Source organism: Lagenorhynchus albirostris, chromosome 1 (assembly GCF_949774975.1).
Source record: "Lagenorhynchus albirostris chromosome 1, mLagAlb1.1, whole genome shotgun sequence".
Classification (NCBI taxonomy): domain Eukaryota; kingdom Metazoa; phylum Chordata; class Mammalia; order Artiodactyla; family Delphinidae; genus Lagenorhynchus; species Lagenorhynchus albirostris.
Genome location: NC_083095.1, coordinates 59,805,543 through 59,826,337, shown reverse-complemented (window position 1 = coordinate 59,826,337; position 20,795 = coordinate 59,805,543). Strand labels below are relative to the sequence as shown.

At 40.0% G+C, this 20,795-nt stretch overlaps 1 protein-coding gene across 4 annotated transcripts in view; it reads left to right on the top strand.

Annotated features, from left to right (window-relative positions):
• Positions 1-1,090: 1,090 nt before the first annotated feature.
• Positions 1,091-20,795, top strand: part of MIA2 (MIA SH3 domain ER export factor 2) — an 89,786-nt gene continuing 70,081 nt past the window's right edge. Inside the window, exon 1 of one of the 4 annotated variants that reach the window (XM_060143084.1) lies at positions 1,091-1,210. In XM_060143084.1, coding sequence (XP_059999067.1) covers positions 1,184-1,210 — 27 coding nt within the window. In that variant the 5' untranslated portion in view covers positions 1,091-1,183. Of the gene's footprint in view, positions 1,211-2,735; positions 2,795-3,465; positions 3,834-20,795 lie in introns of those variants that run through there. The other 3 variants (XM_060143073.1, XM_060143064.1, XM_060143092.1) reach the window with 3 other exon arrangements.

The following is a 20,795-nucleotide window of genomic DNA, read 5'->3' as shown; positions in this document are numbered from 1 at the left end:
GCAGTTTTCATTTCCCTACACTTATTTCAGCTGTTTGGCCTCTATACGGCTTTAAGTTCATAATGTTTGGGCTAAATGCTCTGAAGAGTTTCTGCCAGGTCAGGAATTCTAAGTCTTAGTGGGTCTATTAAGCATCCATAATAGCTGCAGTAAATGGAAAATTTGAGCAATTTTCCAGTTAAATTTAGGCAAAAGTGTTTCCTTTTCTTCTTGCCTAAATGCTTCAGGTAATTGTTTCTATTCGCTGATAATTTTAGTTAGATTTTGTATACAAAATACTTTTTTTGAATTGTTTAAGTAATAGGAATCAACACCACTTTTTAATCTACTTTATTTTATAATTGAGGAGGCTCTTTTGGTTCTAACCTTTATATATTCTTAACTAGAATAAAAAATATATATAAATATATTCATTTATATGTGGAATAAACAATGGAAATTACCCAGCTCTTGTTCAACAGGTAGCTCCTGATTTAGTATGTTCTGAGAACAGCTCTTACATCACTAGTGCAGAGAATGAAGATGTGGCTCAGCATGTTTGACTTTCTTTTGAAGGACTAGATTGTACAGCCTGTGACACTGACTGTTTAATTAAATGGGAGTAACTAGTGTTTACAGTTTAGCAACAGGGCCCTTCATAAGGGAAATCAGTTTCTAGGTTGTGGACAAGGTTTACTGGTTAGCATGTTTCTAATGTTCTTGTATGCTTTCTAGCAGCTGTCACAAACACTAACAGCATTTGTTCTCCATTTCCTTTAAAGTAAGCTTATATAAAATGGCAAAATCCCATATCTACTTAAGGAGGACAAACTTTGATATCTTTCACATGGTAAAAATCATGTACTCTATATGAATATAGAATAAAACATTCAATTTTATTTTTATCAGTTACCTAATTTAGTATTTCTCTTTTCAATTGTAGATTTTAAGAGGGTAGTACTATGCATGACATTTAAGGAAGAATTAATCAGGAGTTATGTCCATGAAATTAGATTATGGGTTGGTAGTCACAACTCCACCTAATAGCACCCCTTTGCCACACAAGTGTCAAAGCAGGATCACAGTGTGGAAACACTAGAGTGCAGGATGATGTATTAGAATCTGAAATCTTTCTCAAGGATATGAGGAGCTTAGTAGAACTTTATTTACATATTAGAATATATTAACATGAACCTTTTAAAAAATGGGATTGAAACATCTAGAGGAAGAGGTAAGTTTCTATATGACTATTAAGTGTGCAGAAAAGAAATTAGGTTTGAACCTGGCATTGAGTTTAAGTTTTACTGTTTTTGATATGGGAAACTTGTAGATTTTTCTTTTAAATTTCATTTATCCTTTTGTTCCTGCTCTGTTTTTAATATTTGGAATGGTAATTATTGAAAAACTAGAAAAGGACACAGACTGTCTCAGGGAGGGCAAAGGGATTTTTAAAAAAATGTTTTACATTGTAAAACATTGTAAAATAGATCCTGAAAGCTAACGATTCTGGAGTTCCCTGAAAATGTTCAGACTAACTGAAGAATTTTCATTCAGTAATACAGTGTTTTAATTGAGGCATATGTTGTTGTTCTAAGATCCTTTGAAATTCTAAATTTTGGTTATGCTTCTGTTTAGATTTTTTAAATTAATTAATTAATTAGTTTATTTATTTTTGGCTGCATTGGGTCTTCGTAGCTGCACACGGGCTTTCTCTAGTTCGACAGAGTGGGGGCCACTCTTCGTTGCAGTGCGCGGGCTTCTCATTGCAGTGGCTTCTCTTGTCGCGGAGCATGGGCTCTAGAGCACAGGCTCAGTAGTTGTGGCTCGTGGGCTCCAGAGCACAGGCTCAGTAGTTGTGATGAACGGGCTTGGTTGCTCTGCGGCATGTGGGATCCTCCCGGTCAGGGCTTGAACCCATGTCCCCTACACGGGCAGGCGGATTCTTTTTTTTTTTTTTGCGGTACGCGGGCCTCTCACTGCTGTGGCCTTTCCCGTTGCGGGGCACAGGCTCCGGACGCGCAGGCTCAGCGGCCATGGCTAACGGGTGCAGCCGCTCCGCGGCATGTGGGATCCTCCCAGACCGGGGCACGAACCCGCGTCCCCTGCATCGGCAGGTGGACTCTCAACCACTGCACCACCAGGGAAGCCCCTTATCTTCTGATTTTAGTAAGCTATTCACATAGTTTAGTTTCAGCACACACTGTCCAACACATATGAAGGTTGTGTAATACCTTAAAAATGGAGAATCATCAAGCAATTTCTGCTACTCTTCGCTACTTGTGAAAGTTCCTGAAACTCCTTAAGCTGATGTGGCAAATGAGAGAGAGCACTTTGAGTTCCAAAAAACTAGCCTGCATTTTGGTCCTGAAAATCACTTGCCGTGAACTTCGGCCATTTCTGGATTCTTTTTGGCACAATAGTTCTGTTGCTGCTAGAGCTTAACATTAGGGAAGTTTCCTAAGGAACTAAGATTCTGTTCAATTATTGAGTTCTCTCGGGTGATTTGTTTAGGAAGAAGTATCTGTGGCTTTTTGAGTTGCTTCATTAAGGACTTCAATTAGAAGACTCAGAGATGGGTGATCCTTTACACCTGTGTTAGCTAAAACCCATCCCCAAGAACAGATCCAGCCCTGGGTATTTTATTCAACAGACCTAAATATAGGGTCCTAAATTTAGAGGGCAAGATGCTACTTTTAGCTTCCCTTCCTCAGAGGAGAACAGCACGCGCCCAGCTAAGGTCCATACGGGTTTGATTTAGCATTTGGGTAACTAGGAGCTCATGGAGTTTAAAGAGTTTTGCCCAGCAAGTGCCCAGGTAACTCAGGTAAAAATGAGTAAAGCCCTCGAACCCTTCGCTGGGCAGAGGAGGCCCGATCGATGTCCTCTTGCGTGGGAGAGGTTAAACTTTGCCCAGACCACAGCTGACCCGAGACGCCTTCCTGTCCAAAGTCCGGACACGGTTGGCAGGAGGCGCGGGCTCTGCAAACCATTTTCTGACAGGAATGAAGACGGCGGCCGGTTTCCCTGGGCCGGCGGGCTCCCCCAGGGTACGACGCCGTCAGGGCTTCCGTGGGGTGCGGACAGCAGGCTCTAGCGGGGCTGCGAGAGGAAAGCGATGGGGGCTGGAGCTGGGCCAGGCGCCGGCACCCGGGCCGAGGGGGCGCGTCGCGCTCACCCCGCCGGGTTACGCCGAGGGGCTTCCGGGAGAAGCCTCGCCGCCGGCACCCGAGGTGGGGACTCCTGAGACCTAGTCCTGACGTTCGGGGCGGTGCGGCCCACACCACAGAGCAGGCCCGGAGGTCGAATCCCATTCTCTCAGCCCCAAGCCTCTCGATTTCCAAGGCTGGGTAGTTCCGCCAGGTAGAGCCCCGGCCCCTTTAAGAGAGAACGACCGGGACACGTCTACTAACCTCGCGCGAAGTAGGAGGGGAAATTAACGGAGTCCCCGCGACCCCGCCTCCGTGCGGAGGTCTGGCCGAAACCAAACCGAGGGGTAGGGCGGCGAGGAGAGTGCCGGTCGCAGGCTCGTGCGGGCGGGCTTGGACCTTCGGATCTTCAGGACGCAAAGCGTAACCTAGGGGCCGAAGCTCCCCGGCTGGGCAGCGTGGACACTTGAGGCCCGTAGGCGCCTTTCATCTCTGGCACCTCCCCGCAGCCGGCTTCGCAGTGGTCTGCTCCGGTTGCCGGGTGCGGGTTTGGGTTCCGGACCGAACGCTGCGTGTCCGGTGCCGCTGGTGGTGGCTCGGCCAGGCCCTGGTTACGGTGCCGACTGTCAGGGCAGGCTTGACACCATGGAGGGCCCCGGGACTGTCTCTCAGCCGCACTTGGGGCTGGTCCTGGGAAAGCTTCGCCGGGTGAGTCCAGGCGCGATCCGGGTCACTTGGCTCAGGGGTCGCGGGAGACGCCCGGGGAAGGTAGCAGCCGACTTTGGCTTTGGGGTCTCAGCGGCGGTGGTCAGAGGTCCTGAAGCCAGTTCTCACCTGTCGCCGGGCTACGGCCTGTGTCCGAGACAGTAGCCAGGTTCCTAGGATGCCTGGGCGGTTTTTTTGTGTGGTGTAAGGGGACCTGGAGATCAGGAAGGTGAACAGAGCATATTAGCTTAGCAGGACTTTGCAAAGAAGGGTGTGTTTCCCGATTCCTAAAATGAATTAGCCTTTCGGTCGTGTTATTTATTTTGAACAGAGGTCAATAACACGTGGTTTCCCCGACAGTGAGAAACTTGAGGACAGATCCTCTGAAATGAGTTCCTTGTAGTACTGAAACTTCAGGTTGCTTGAAAAGACACCTAAGCCTGGGTAGGGAATCGGTATTCTAATTCTGCATTTTCTTTTAATAAAGAATGCTTTTTTGAGATGCTTTACCGTAAGTGAGATTGTTCTTCGTTTCTTTCTGTGTCTTGTTAATGTGAGAGGTCATGTTAATGTAAAATCTGGAGATACTGAGCTCCCAGTGTTCACAATTTCCTTTTTTTTTTTTTAGGTTCAGTTTATAATCAGGTTGCAGGGATTTTTCTCACTAAGTATTTACAGGTGTCTTTGTTGACATGTTTAGGGGCATTTATGTCGCCGTATTTTAAAAAAACTATTTGCATTAAAAATGTCAAAAGCCCGTTTAAACATTGGGGCAGTTATGATGATCGGTTTCTTGTGTACAGCAGACTGGGAGCAGTATTACTAGAGTGTAAAGTGGGCTCAGGGAGTGATGTGCAGTGATGCTTGTTGGAGACGTAAGTTTGTTCCAAGTGATGTAGGTGCTGGAGAGCCCTTGAAGTATTGCAGTGGTTAGACTTTTGGTTTAAATAGATCTTCCTGATAGTAGTATGTAGGTTAGGTGTAAGGACAACAAAACTAGAAGCAGGGTGTAAGGGAGAGGTGACAGAGTCGTCAAGTAGGGGTAGAGAAGAGGGTACTGAATTGGAAATATTTAGTAGCTAAGAACTATAGTGGGTAGGAATTTAATGATTGTATGCAAAGGATCAGAGAGAGAAAAGGAATCTAGAATGACTCCCAGTTTCTGGTTATGGCAACTTACTCATTCAAAGAGATAGAATATATAGAAAGATAAGGATTTGTGGGATGAGAGAGAATTTCAGATTGCACATATTTCCCTTTCTTCACGAAGAACAACTCTGTGAACAATATCTTCATCTGGATGATTTTTTTGGCTAAATGCACTATGCTCACAACACTGGCCTGGGGCCTAGGATAGCACAACACTGCTGTTTTAAATTTTTTTTTTTAAGCTAAAAAATAATTTTTTATTGAGGTATAATCATATAACATAAAATTTACCCTTTTATAGTATGGAATTCAGTGATTATTTTTTATGTTCATTATATTGTACAGCTATCACCACAATTTTGGAATATTTTTATCACCCTAAAAAGAAACCCTGTCCTTATTAGTACATTTCCAATTCTCACCTCACTCCATCCCTTGGCCACCACTAATCTACTTTCTGTCGCTATGAATTTGTCTATTCTGGACATTTCATGTAAATGGATCATACGATATGTGGCCTTTTGTGTCTGGCTTCATCTACTTAGCACACTTTCAAGAGTCTTTCGTGTTGTACCATGTAACAGTACTTCATTCCTTTTTATGGCTGAAAAATATTTCATTGTCTAGATATACTATATTTTGAATATTCATTCATAGTTTAATGGATATTTGGGTTGTTTGTACTTTTTTTTTTTTTTTTGCGGTACGCGGGCCTCTCCCTGTTGCGGCCTCTCCCGTTGTGGAGCACAGGCTCCGGACGCGCAGGCTCAGCGGCCATGGCTTACGGGCCCAGCCGCTCCGTGGCATGTGGGATCTTCCCGGACCGGGGCACGAACCCGCGTCCCCTGCATCGGCAGGCGGACTCTCAACCACTGCGCCACCAGGGAAGCCCTTGTTTGTACATTTTGACTACTATGACGAATGCTGCTATGGACATTCATGTACAAATTTTTTTAATGAATATTTTAAGTTCTCTTGGGTATATACCTAGGAGTGGAATTACTGGATCATATTTACTGTATGTTTAACTTTTGGAAGAACTGCCAAATTGTTTTCCACAGATGCTGTACCATTTTACACCCGCACCAGCAGTTTATGAGGGTCGAATTTCCCACATCCTCTCCGATACTTTTTTTTTCTAAATAGTCACTCTAATGATGAGTGTAAAGTGGTATATCTCATTGTGGTTTTGATTTGCAGTCCCCTGATGACTAATGATGTTGAGCAACCTCACATGTGCTTATTGGCCGTTTGTGTTGTCTTCTTTGGAGAAATATCTCTTCAGTTCTTTTACCATTTAAAAAATTGGATTATTTGTCTTTTTACTGTTGAAGTCATAAGAGTTCTTTATACATTAACGAAATTAGACCCTTATCAGGTATATGATTTGCAAATATTTTCTCCTGTGGATTGTCTTTTTACTTTTTGATGGTGACCTTTGAAGCACCAGGGTTTTTAATTTTGATGAAATCTAGTTTATCCTTTTTTTTCCTTTGGTTGCATATGCTTTTGGTGTTATATCTACGAAACCAGTATTTAAAATAAGGTCACAAGTATTTACATCTGTGCTTCCTTCTAAGAGTTTTAGCTCTTACATTAAGGTCTGTGATCCATTTAAAATTAATTTTTATTTATGGTATAAAGTATGGGTACAGATTCATTTGTTAGTGGGTGGATATTCACTTGTCCCAATACCATTTGTTGAAAAGACTCCTCTTTCCTCATTAATTTTTTATTGGTACTGCTGTTAAAAATCAATTGACCATAATTTTTTTTTATTGATATAGTTCATTTACAATGTTATATTAGTTTCAGGTGTACAACATAGTGATTCAGAACTTCTATAGATTATCCTCCATTTAGAGTTATTATAAAATATTGGCAATATTCCCTGTGCTGTACAATATATCCTTGTAGCTTATTTACTTTATGCATAGTAGTTTGTACATCTTAACCCCCTCCCTTTTTCCTGCACCTCCCCCCTCCCCACTGGTAACTACTAGTTTGTTCATTATATCTGTGAGTCAGTTTCTGTTTTGTTGTATTCACTTGTTTTATGTTTTTAGATCCCACACACAGTGATAACATACAGTGTCTTTCTCTGTCTCAGTCATTTCACTAAGCATAATATCCTCCAGGTTCCTGTGTTGTTGCAAATGGAAAAATTTTATTCTTTTTTATGACTAACATTCCATTGTATCTATATCTGTATCTATCACATCTTCTTTATCCATTCATCTGTTGATGGACACTTAGGTTGCTTCCATATATTGGCAATTGTAAATAATGCTGCAATGAACATTGTGGTGCGTGTATCTTTTCAAATTAATCTTTGTATTCTTTGGATGTATGCCCAGGAGTGGAATTGCTGGATCATATGGTAACTCTATTTTTAGTTTTTTGAGAAACCTCCATAATGTTTTCCACAGTGGCTGCACCAGTTTACATTCCCACCAACAGTGTCCGAGGGTTCCCTTTTCTCCACATCCTTGCCAGCATTTGTGGTCTTTTTGATAATAACCTTTCTGACAGGTATGAGGTGATATCTCATTGTGGTTTTGATTTGCATTTCTTGGATGATTAGTGATGTTGAGCATCTTTTTATGTGCCTGTTGGCCATCTGTTTGTCTTCTTTGGAAAAATGTCTTTTCAGGTCTTTCACTCATTTTTAAATTGGGTTGTGTGTGTTTTTGACATAGAATTGTATGAACTGTTTATATATTTTGGATATTAACCCTTTATTGGTCAGGTCATTTGCAAATATTTTCTCGCATTCATTAGGTTGTCTTTTCATTTTGTAGATGGTTTCACTTGCTGTGCAAAGGCTTTTAAGTTTAATTAGGCCTTATTTGTTTACTTTTACTTTTGTTTCCTTTGCCTTAGGTAACAGATCCAAAAAATATTGCTATAATTTTTGTCAAAAAGTGTTCTGCCTATGTTTTCTTCCAGAAGTTGTTGTTTTTTTTTCTTTTTTTAAATTTATTTATTTATTTATTTTTTGACTGTGTTGGGTCCTCGTTGCTGCATTTAGGCTTTCTCTAGTTGCAGTGAGTGGGGGCTACTCTTCATTGTGGTGCACGGGCTTATCATTGCAGTGGCTTCTCTTGTTGTGGAGCATGGGCTCTAGGCACATGGGCTTCAGTAGTTGTGGCACGCGGGCTCAGTAGTTGTGGCTCGCGGGCTCTAGAGCAGGCTCAGTAGTTGTGGCGCACGGGCATAGTTGCTCCACGGCATGTGGGATCTTCCTGGACCAGGGCTTGAACCCATGTCCCCTGCATTGGCAGGTGGATTCTTAACCACTGAGCCACCAGGGAAGCCCCCTTCCAGGAGTTTTTATGGTTTCTGATCTTACATTTAGGTCTTTAATCCACTTTGAGTTTATTTTTGTATATGGTGTGAGAAAATATTCTAATTTCATTCTTTTACATGTAGCTGTCCAGTTTTCCCAGCACCACGTATTGAAGAGACTGTCTTTTCCCAGTTGTATATTCTTGCCTCCTTTGTCATAGATTAATTGACCATAAGTGTGTGGATTTATTTCTGGGCTCTCTGTTCTGTTCCATTGATGTATGTATCTGTTTTTGTGCCAGTACCATGCTGGCTTGATTATTATAGCTTTGTAGTATAGTCTGAGGTTAGGGAGCGTGATTCTTCTGGCTCTGTTCATCTTTCTCAAGATTGTTTTGGCTATACGGGTTTTTTTATGTTTCCATACAAATTTTAAAATTATTTGTTCTAGTTCTGTGAAAAATGCCCTTGGTAATTTGATAGAGATTGCATTGAATCTGTAGATTTCCTTGGGCAGTATAGCTATTTTAACAATATTAATTCTTCCAGTCCATGAACATGGTATAACTTTCCATCATAATTGACGGTAAGTCTAAAAGTTTATTTCTGGATACTCATTTCTACTCCATTGGTCTATATGTCTTTCCTTAGGCTATTACCAAGCTGTCTTTATTATTGTAACCTTGTAGTAAGTTTTGAAATAGGGAAGTATGAATACTCCAACATTGTTCTTCATTTTCAATATTGTTTTGGCTAATATGTGTGTAGATAGATAGATAGACAGCCATATGTATGTATGTTTGTATGTATCTATGACTATATATCTCTGTAAAAGGAAATGCTATCCCTTGCATTTCCATAAGAATTTTAGGATCTGCTTGTCTGTTTTTACGAAAGAGGCATTTGGAATTTTGATGGGGATTACATTGACTCTGTACATAAATTTGGAGAGTATGCCATCTTGACAATATTAAGTCTTCCAATTTATGAACATGGGATGTGTTTCCATTTATTTAGATCTTATTTACTTTCTTTCAACAGTGTTTTGTAGTTTTCAGAGTATAAGATTTCCACTTAACTTTGTTAAATTTATTCCTAAGTATTTTATTCTTTTTTTTTCTATTGTAAATGGAAATGTTTTCTTAATTTCATTTTCAGGTGGCTCATTGCTGTTGTATAGAAATATGACTGATTTTTCTCTTTTGATTTTGTATCCTACAGCTTTCCTGAACTTGTTTGTTAGCTCTAATTGTGTGTGTGTGTGTGTGTGTGTGTGTGTTTGTGTATGTATGGTTTAGGATTTTTTTTTTAATGTGTAAGATTATATCATCTTCAAATGGAGATAGTTTTACCTTTTTTCCCCCCAGTCTGGGTGCCTTTTATTTTTTTCTTGCCTAATTGCCTGGTTAGAATCTCTAGTACAATGTTGAATCAATGTGGAGAGAGTGAACATCCCTGTCTTGTTACTGGTCTTAAGGTGAAAGCTTTCAGCCTTTCACTGTTAAGTATGTGAGCTGTGAGTTTTTCATAGATGCCCCTTATAAGGTTGAGGAAGTTCCCTTCAGTCCTAGTTTGTTGAGTGCTTTGATCCTGAAAGGGTGTTGGATTTTCTTAAATCTCTTTTCTTTGTCTGTTGAGTGATCATGGGTTTTTCCTTCTTTATTCCTTTAATATTGTGTTTATTGGTTTAGTTTTGTATGTTGAACCAACCTTGTATTCTTGGAATAAATTCCACTATCATGATATATAATTGTTTCTACATGCTGCTGGATTTGCTTTGCTAGTATTTTGTTGAGGATTTTGCATCTATATTTATAACAAATATTGATGTGTGGTTTTCTTTTCTTGTGATGTATTTGTCTATCATATCAGGGTAATACTGGCCTCATAGAATGAATGAGTTAGGAAGAGTTCCTCCTCTTTTATTTTCTGGAAGAGTTTGAGAATGATTGGTGTTAATTCTTCAGTAAACTTTTGGTATAATTCACTACTGAATCCAACTGGCCCTGGGTTATTCTTTTTGGTATCCACAGGGAATTGGTTCCAGGACCCCCATGAATACCAAAATCGGAGGATGCTCAAGTCCCTTTCATAAAATGGCATAGTATTTGTAAATAACCTATGCACATCCTTCCTCCTGTATATTTTAAATAATCTCTAGATTCCTTATAATACTGAATAAAATGTAAATTCTATGTAAGTAGTTGCCAATGTGTGGCAAATTTAAGTTTTCCTTTTTGGAACTTTCTGGAAATGAAAAAAATTTTTTTTTTTAATCTACAGTTAGTTGAATCTGTGGCTGTAGAACCCATGGATATGAAGGGACAACTGTACTAACTCAGTCTGTTTATTTGTTTTAGGTCTAATCAGATTTTCTATTTCTTCTTGAGTTAGGTTTAGTAGTTTATGTGTTTTTAGTAATTTGTCATTTTCACCTAGGTTATGTAATTTGTTGACATACTATTGTTCTCAAGATCTTTTTCATTTCTGTAAGATTGCTAGTAATACTTTACTTACTGGTTTTAGTAATTTGAGTCTTCTCTTTTTCTTGGTTAATCTAGCTACAGATTTGTCAATTTTGTTGCTAGATTTTGTTGATTTTCTTCCCCCCCCCCAAAACCAATGTTTGTTTGTTTTTATCTTTATTGGAGTATTTTTGCTTTACAGTGTTGTGTAAGTTTCTGCTGTACAACAAAGTGAATCAGCTATATGTATACATATATCCCCATATCCCCTCCCTCTTGAGCCTTTGTAAGAGTTTGAGAAGGATGGGTGTTAGCTCTTCTCTAAATGTTTGATAGAATGCACCTGTGAAGCCATCTGGTCCTGAACTTTTGTTTGTTGGAAGACTTTTAATCACAGTTTCAATTTCATTACTTGTGATTGGTCTCTTCATATTTTCTATTACTTCCTGCTTCAGTCTTGGAAGGTTATACCTTTCTAAGAATTTGTCCATTTCTTCTAGGTTGTCCATTTTATTGGCATAGAGTTGCTTGTAGTAGTCTCTTAGGATGCTTTGTATTTCTGCAGTGTCTGTTGTAACTTCTCCTTTTTCATTTCTAATTTTATTGATTTGAGTCCTCTCCCTGTTTTTCTTGATGAGTCTGGCTAATGGTTTATCAATTTTGTTTATCTTCTCACAGAACCAGCTTTTAGTTTTATTGATCTTTGCTATTGTTTTCTTTGTTTCTATTTCATTTATTTGTGCTCTGATCTTTATAATTTCTTTCCTTCTGCTAACTTTGGGGGTTTTTTGTTCTTCTTTCTCTAATTGCTTTAGATGTAAGTTTAGGTTGTTTATTTGAGATGTTTCTTGTTTCTTAAGGTAGGATTTTATTGCTATAAACTTCCCTCTTAGAACTGCTTTTGCTGGTTTTGGGTCATCGTGTTTTCATTGTCATTTGTCTCTAGGTATTTTTTGATTTCCTCTTTGATTTCTTCACTGATCTCTTGGTTATTTAGTAACGTATTGTTTAGCCTACATATGTTTGTGTTTTTTTGTTTTTTCCCCTGTAATTGATTCCTAATCTCATAGCGTTGTGGTTGGAAAAGGTGCTTGATATGATTTCACTTTTCTTAAATTTACTGAGGCTTGATTTGTGACCCATGATGTGATCTATCCTGGAGAATGTTCAGTGCGCACTTGAGAAGAAAGTGTAATCTGCTGTTATTGGATGGAATGTCCTATAAATATCAATTAAATCTATCTGGTCTATTGTGTCATTTTTTTTTTTTTTTTTTTTTTTTGCGATACACGGGCCTCTCACTGTTGTGGCCTCTCTCGTTGCGGAGCACAGGCTCCAGATGCACAGACTCAGCGGCCATGGCTCACGGGCCCAGCCGCTCCGCAGCTTGTGTGATCCTCCCAGACCGGGGCACGAACCCGTGTCCACTGCATAGGCAGGCGGACTCTCAACCACTGCGCCACCAGGGAAGGCCCTATTGTGTCATTTAAAGCTTGTGTTTCCTTCTTAATTTTCTGTTTGGATGATCTGTCCATTTGTGTAAGTGAGGTGTTAAAGTCCCTTACTATTACTGTGTCAATGTCGATTTCCTCTTTTATAGCTGCTAGAAGTTGCCTTATGTATTGAGGTTTTCCTATGTTGGGTGCATGTATATGCATATATATTTAAAATTGTTATATCTTCTTCTTGGTTTGATCCCTTGATCATTATGCAGTGTCCTTCCTTGTCTCTTGTAACATTCTTTATTTTAAAGTCTATTTTATGTGATATGAGTATTGCTACTCCAGCTTTCTTTTGATTTCCATTTGCATGAAATATCTTTTTCCATCCCTTCACTTTCAGTCTGTATGTGTCCCTAGGTCTGAAGTGGGTCTCTTGTAGACAGCAAATATATGGGTCTTGTTTTTGTATCCATTCAGCAAGCCTGTGTCTTTTGGTTGGGCATTTAATCCATTCACGTTTAAGGTAATTATTGATATGTATGTTCCTATTACCATTTTCTTAATTGTTCTGGGTTTGTTTTTGTAGGGCCTTTTCTTCTCACGTGTTTCCCACTTAGAGAAGTTTCTTTACCATTTGTTGTAGGGCTGGTTTGGTGGTGCTGAATTCTCTTAGCTTTTGCTTGTCTGTAAAGCTTTTGATTTGTCCACTGAATCTGAATGAGATCCTTGCCGGATCTTGAGTAATCTTGGAGTAATCTTGGTTGTAGCTTCTTCCCTTTCATCACTTTAAATATGTCATGCCACTCCCTTCTGGCTTGTAGAGTTTTTGCTGAGAAATCAGCTGTTAACCTTATGGGAGTTCCCTTATATGTTATTTGTCATTTTTCCCTTGCTGCTTTCAATAATTTTTCTTTGTCTTTAATTTTTGTTAATTTGATTACTGTGTGTCTCGGTGTGTTCCTCCTTGGGTTTATCCTGCCTGGGACTCTCTGCACTTCCTGGACTTGGGTGACTGTTTCCTTTCCCATGTTAGGGAAGTTTTCGACTATAATCTTTTCAAATATTTTCTCAGGTCCTTTTCCTCTTTCTTCTCCTTCTGGGACCCCAGAAGGAGAATGCAAATGTTGTTGCATTTAATGTTGTCCCAGCGGTCTCTTAGGCTGTCTTCATTTCTTTTCATTCTTTTTTCTTCTGTTCTGCAGCAGTGAATTCCACCATTCGGTCTTCCAGGTCACTTATCTGTTCTTCTGCCTCAGTTATTCTGCTATTGATTCCTTCTAGTGTAGTTTTTATTTCAGTTATTGTATTGTTCATCTCTGTTTGTTTGTTCTTTAATTCTTCTAGGTCTTTGTTAAACATTTCCTGAATCTTCTCGATCTTTGCCTCTATTCTTTTTCTGAGGTCCTGGATCATCTTCACTCTTGTTATTCTTTTTTATATATATATATATATATATATATATATATATTTATTTATTTATTTATTTACATATTTATTGACGTATAATTGCTTTACAATGGTGTGCTAGTTTCTGCTTCATAACAAAGTGAATCAGTCACACACACACATATGTTCCCATATCACTTACCCCTCGCTCCCACCCTCCCTATCCCACCCCTTTAGGTGGTCACAAAACACCGAGCTGATCTCCCTGTGCTATGCAGCTGCTTCCCACTAGCTATTTTACGTTTGGTAGTGTATATATGTTCATGCCACTCTCTCACTTTGTCACAGCTTACCCTTCCCCCTCCCCATATCATAAAGTCCATTCTCTAGTAGGTCTGAGTCTTTATTCCTGTCTTACCCCTGGGTTCATCATGACATTTTTTTTTCCCCTTAGATTCCATTTATATGTGTTAGCATACGGCATTTGTTTTTCTCTTTCTGACTTACTTCACTTTGTATGACAGACTCTAGGTCCATCCACCTCACTACAAATACCTCAATTTCGTTTCTTTTTATGGCTGAGTAATATTCCATGTATACATGTGCCACATCTTCTTTATCCATTCATCTGATGTTGGACACTTTTGTTGTTTCCATCTCCTGGGTATTGTAAATAGAGTTGCAGTGAACATTTTGGTACATGACTCTTTCTGAATTATGGTTTTCTCAGGGTATATGCCCAGTAGTGGGATTGCTGGGTGATATGGTAGTTCTATTTGTAGTTTTTTAAGGAACCTCCATACTGTTCTCCATAGTGGTTGTACCAATTCACATTCCCACCAGCAGTGCAAGAGTGTTCCCTTTTCTCCACACCCTCTCCAGCATTTATTGTTTCTAGATTTTTTGATGATAGCCATTCTGGCTGGTGTGAGATGATATCTCATTGTAGTTTTGATTTGCATTTGTCTAATGATCAATGATGTTGAGCATTGTTTCTTGTGTTTGTTGGCAGTCTGTATATCTTCTTTGGAGAAATGTCTATTTAGGTCTTCTGCCCATTTTTGGATTGGGTTGTTTTTTGTTATTGAGTTGCATGAGCTGCTTGTAAATTTTGGAGATTAATCCTTTGTCAGTTGCTTCATTTGCAAATATTTTCTCCCATTCTGAGGGTTGTCTTTTCGTCTTGTTTATGGTTTCCTTTGCTGTGCAAAAGCTTTTAAGTTTCATTAGGTCCCATTTGTTTATTTTTGTTTTTATTTCCATTTTTCTAGGAGGTGGGTCAAAAAGGATATTGCTGTGATTTATGTCATAGAGTGTTCTGCCTATGTTTTCCTCTAAGAGTTTCATAGTTTCTGGCCTTATATTTAGGCCTTTAATGCATTTTGAGCTTATTTTTGTGTATGGTGTTAGGGAGTGTTCTAATCTCATACTTTTACATGTACCTGTCCACGTTTCCCAGCACCACTTATTGAAGAGGCTGTCCTTTCTCCACTGTACATTCCTGCTTCCTTTATCAAAGATAAGGTGACCATATGTGCGTGGGTTTATCTCTCGGCTTTCTCTCCTGTTCCATTGATCTATATTTCTGTTTTTGTGCCAGTACCATACTGTCTTGATTACTGTAGCTTTGTAATATAGTCTGAAGTCACGCAGCCTGATTCCTCCAGCTCCATTTTTCGTTCTCAAGATTGCTTTGGCTATTCGGGGTCTTTTGTGTTTCTGTACAAATTGTGAATTTTTTTGTTCTAGTTCTGTGAAAAATGCCAGTGGTAGTTTGATAGGGATTGCATTGAATGTGTAGATTGCTTTGGGTAGTAGAGTCATTTTCACAATGTTGTTTCTTCCAATCCAAGAACATGGTCTATCTCTCCATCTGTTTGTATCATCTTTAATTTCTTTCATCAGTGTCTTATAATTTTCTGCATACAGGTCTTTTGTCTCCTTAGGTAGGTTTATTCCTAGATATTTTATTCTTTTTGTTGCAGTGGTAAATGGGAGTGTTTTCTTGATTTCACGTTTAGATTTTTCATCATTAGTGTATAGGAGTGCCAGAGATTTCTGTGCATTAATTTTGTATCGTGCTACTTTACCAAATTTATTGATTAGCTCTAGTTGTTTTCTGGTAGCATTTTTAGGATTCTCTATGTATAATATCATGTCATCTGCAAACAGTGACAGCTTTACTTTTTCTTTTCTGATTTGCATTCCTTTTATTTCCTTTTCTTCTCTGATTGCTCTGGCTAAAACTTCCAAAACTATGTTGAATAAGAGTGGTGAGAGTGGGCAATCTTGTCTTGTTCCTGATCTTAGTGGAAATGCTTTCAGTTCTTCACCGTTGAGGATGATGTTGGCTGTGGGTTTGTCATATATGGCCTTTATTATATTGAGGAAAGTTCCCTCTATGCCTACTTTCTGGAGGGTTTTTATCATAAATGGGTTTTGAATTTTTTCGAAAGCTTTCTCTGCATCTATTGAGATGACCATATGGTTTTTCTCCTTCAGTTTGTTAATATGGTGTAGCACGTTGATTGATTTGCGTATATTGAAGAATCCTTGCATTCCTGGAATAAACCCCACTTGATCATGGTGTATGATCCTTTTAATGTGCTGTTGGATTCTGTTTGCTAGTATTTTGTTGAGCATTTTTGCATCTATGTTCATCAGTGATGTTGGCCTGTAGTTTTCATTCTATGTGACATCTTTGTCTGGTTTTGGTATCAGGGTGATGGTGGCCTCGTAGAATGAGTTTGGGAGTGTTCCTCCCTCTGCTATATTTTGGAAGAGTTTGAGAAGGATAGGTGTTAGCTCTTCTCTAAATGTTTGATAGAATTCGCCTTTGAAGCCATCAGGTCCTGGGCTTTTGTTTGTTGGAAGATTTTTAATCAGAGTTTCAATTTCAGTGCTTGTGATTGGTCTGTTCATATTTTCTATTTCTTCCTGATTCAGTCTTGGCAGGTTGTGCATTTCCAAGAATTTGTCCATTTCTTCCAGGTTGTCCATTTTATTGGCATAGAGTTGCTTGTAGTAATCTCTCATGATCTCTTTTATTTCTGCAGTGTCAGTTGTTCCTTCTCCTTTTGCATTTCTAATTCTATTGATTTGAGTCTTCTCCCTTTTTTTCTTGATGAGTCTGGCTAATGGTTTATCAATTTTGTTTATCTTCTCACAGAACCAGCTTTTAGTTTTATTGATCTTTCCTATTGTTCCTTCATTTCTTTTTCATTTATTTCTGATCTGATTTTTATGATTCCTTTCCTTCTGCTAACTTTGGGCATTTTTTGTTCTTCTTTCTCTAATTGCTTTAGGTGCAAGGTTAGGTTGTTTATTTGAGATGTTTCCTGTTTCTTAAGATAGGAATTTATCACTGTAAACTTCCCTCTTAGAACTGCTTTTGCTGCATCCCACAGGTTTTGGGTTGTCGTGTCTCTATTGTCATTTGTTTCGAGGTATGTTTTGATTTTCTCTTTGATTTCTTCAGTGATCAGTTCGTTATTAAGTAGTGTATTGTTTAGCCTCCATGTGTTTGTATTTTTTACAGATCTTTTCCTGTAATTGATATGTAGTCTCATAGCGTTGTGTCGGAAAAGATACTTGATACAATTTCAATTTTCTTAAATTTACCAAGGCTTGATTTGTGACCCAAGATATGATCTATCCTGGAGAATGTTCCATGAGCACTTGAGAAAAATGTGTATTCTGTTGTTTTTGGATGGAATGTCCTATAAATATCAATTAAGTCCATCTTGTTTAATGTATCACTTAAAGCTTGTGTTTCCTTATTTATTTTCATTTTCAATGATCTGTCCATTGTTGAATGTGGGGTGTTAAAGTCCCCTACTATGAATGTCTTACTGTCGATTTCCCCTTTTATGGCTGTTAGTTTTTGCTTTATGTATTGGGGTGCTCCTATGTTGGGTGCATAAATATTTACAATTGTTATATCTTCTTCTTGGATCAATCCCTTGATCATTATGTAGTGTCCTTCTTTGTCTCTTCTAATAGTCTTTTAAAGTCTACTTTGTCTGATATGGGAATTGCTACTCCAGCTTTCTTTTGGTTTCCATTTGCATGGAATATCTTTTTCCATCCCCTTACTTTCAGTCTGTATGTGTCTCCAGGTCTGAAGTGGGTGTCTTGTAGACAGCATATATATAGGTCCTGTTTTTGTATCCATTCAGCCTGTCTGTGTCTTTTGGTGGTAGCATTTAATCCATTTACATTTAAGGTAATTATCGATATGTATGTTCCTATTCCCATTTTCTTAATTGTTTTGGGTTAGTTATTGTAGGTGTTTTCTTTCTCTTGTGTTTCTTGCCTAGAGAAGATCCTTTAGCATTTGTTGTAAAGCTGGTTTGGTGGTGCTGAACTCTCTCAGCTTTTGCTTGTCTGTAAAGATTTTAATTTCTCCATCAAATCTGAATGAGATCCTTGCTGGGTAGAGTAATCTTGGTTGTAGGTTTTTCTCCTTCATCACTTTAAATATGTCCTGCCAGTCCCTTCTGACTTGCAGAGTTTCTGCTGAAAGATCAGCTGTTAATCTTATGGGGATTCCCTTGTGTGTTATTTGTTGTCTTTCCCTTGCTGCTTTTAAATATGTTTTCTTTGTAATTAATTTTTGACAGTTTGATTAATATGTGTCTTGGAGTGTTTCTCCTTGGATTTATCCTGTATGGGACTCTGCTTCTTGGACTTTATTAACTATTTCCTTTCCTATATTAGGGAAGTTTTCAACTATAATCTCTTCAAATATTTTCTCAGTCCCTTTCTTTTTCTCTTCTTCTTATGGAACCCCTATGATTCAAACGTTGATGCGTTTAGCGTTGTCCCAGAAGTCTCTGAGACTGTCCTCAATTCTTTTCATTTTTTTCTTTATTCTGCTCTGCAGTAGTTATTTCCACTATTTTATCTTCCAGGTCACTTATCTGTTCTTCTGCCTCAGTTAGTCTGCTATTGATCCCTTCTAGAGTATTTTTAATTTCATTTATTGTGTTGTTCATCGTTGCTTGTTTCATCTTTAGTTCTTCTAAGTCCTTGTTAAGTGTTTCTTGCTTTTTTCTCTGTTCTTTTTCCAAGATTTTGGATCATCTTTACTATCATTATTCTGAATTCTTTTTCAGGTAGACTGCCTATTTCCTCTTCATTTGTTAGGCCTGGTGAGTTTTTATCTTGCTCCTTCATTTGCTGTGTGTTTTTCTGTCTTCTCATATTGTTTAACTTACTGTTTTTGGGGTCTCCTTTTTGCAGGCTGCAGGTTCGTAGTTCCTGTTGTTTTTGGTGTCTGTCCCCAGTGCCTAAAGTTGCTTCAGTGGGTTGTGTAGGCTTCCTGGTGGAGGGGACTAGTGCCTGTGTTCTGGTGGATGAGGCTGGATCTTGTCTTTCTCGTGGGCAGGTCCACGTCTGGTGGTGTGTTTTGGGGTGTTTGTGGACTTGTTATGATTTTAGGCAGCCTCTCTGCTAATGGGTGGGGTTGTGTTTCTTTCTGGCTAGTTGTTTTGCATAGGGTGTCCAGCACTGTAGCTTGCTGGTCGTTGAGTGAAGCTGGGTGTTGGTGTTGAGATGGAGATCTCTGTGAGATTTTTGCCGTTTGATATTACGTGGAGCTGGGAGGTCTCTTGTGGACCAGTGTCCTGAAGTTGGCTCTCCCACTGAGAGGCACAGCACTGACTCCTGGCTGCAGCACCAAGAGTCTTTCATCCACATGGCTCAGAATAAAAGGGAGAAGTAGAAAGAAAGAAAGAGGATAAAAGAAAATAAAAATAAAAAATAAAATAAAGTTAGTAAAATAAAAAATAATTATTAAGAAAAAAATTTTTTTTAAAAGTAAAAAAAGAACAACAAAAAAACGGACAGATAGAACCCTAGGACAAATGGTGAAAGCAAAGCTCTACAGACAAAATCTCACACAGATGCATATACATACACACTCACAAAAAGAGGAAAAGGGGAAAAAATAATAAATGTTGCTCTTAAAGTCCACCTCCTCAATTTGGGATGATTCGTTGTCTGTTCAGGTATTCCACAGATGCAGTGTACGTGAAGTGGATTGTGGAGATTTAATCCGTTGGTCCTGAGGCTGCTGGGAGAAATTTCCCTTTCTCTTCTTTGTTCGCACAGCTCCCAGGACTCAGCTTTGGATTTGGCCCCGCCTCTGCGTGTAGGTCGCCGGAGGGCGTCTGTTTTCGCTCAGACAGGATGGGGTTAAAGGAGCAGCTGACTCGGGGGCTCTGGCTCACTCAGGCCGGGGGGAGGGAGGGGCACAGAGTGTGGGGCGAGCCTGTGGCGGCAGAGGCCAGTGTGACGTTGCACCAGCCTGAGGCGCGCCGTGCGTTCTCCGGAGGAAGATGTCCCTGGATCCTGGGACCTTGGCAGTGGCGGGCTGCACAGGCTCCCTGGAAGGGAGTTGTGGATAGTGACATGTGCTCACACACAGGCTTTTTGGTGGCGGCAGCAGCAGCCTTAGCGTCTCATGCCCGTTTCTGGGGTCCGTGCTGTTAGCTGCGGCTCGCGCCCGTTTCTGGAGCTCCTTTAAGCAGCGCTCTTAATCCCCTCTCCTCGAGCACCAGGAAACAAAGAGGGAAGAAAAAGTTTCTTGCCTCTTTGGCTGGTCCAGACTTTTCCCCGGACTCCCCCGTGGCTAGCCATGGTGCACTAACCCCTTCAGGCTCTGTTCACTCTGCCAACCCCAGTCCTTTCCCTGTGCCCTGACCGAAGCCCGAGCATCAGCTCCCAGCCCCGCCCGCCCTGGCCGGTGAGCAGACAAGCCTCTCAGGCTGGTGAGTGCAGGTTGGCACCAGTCCTCTGTGCGGGAATCTCTCCTCTTTGCCTTGCGCACCCCTGTTGTTGTGCTCTCCTCCGCGGCTCCGAGGCTTACCCCTTCCGCCACCCGCAGTCTCCGCCCGCGAAGGGGCTTCTTAGTGTGTGGAAGCCTTTCCTCCTTCACAGCTCCCTCCCACTGGTGCAGGTCCCGCCCCTATTCTTTTGTCTCTCTTTATTGTTTTTTCTTTTGCCCTACCCAGGTACGTGGGGGAGTTTCTTGCCTTTTGGGAGGTTTGAGGTCTTCTGCCAGCGTTCAGTAGGTGTTCTGTAGGAGTTGTTCCACGTGTAGATGTATTTCTGATGTATCTGTGGGGAGGAAGGTGATCTCCGTGTCTTACTCTTCCGCCTTCTTCCCCTTCTCCCACTATTGCTATTCTGAATTGTTTTTCTGGAAGCTTACCTATCCCCACTTCATTTAG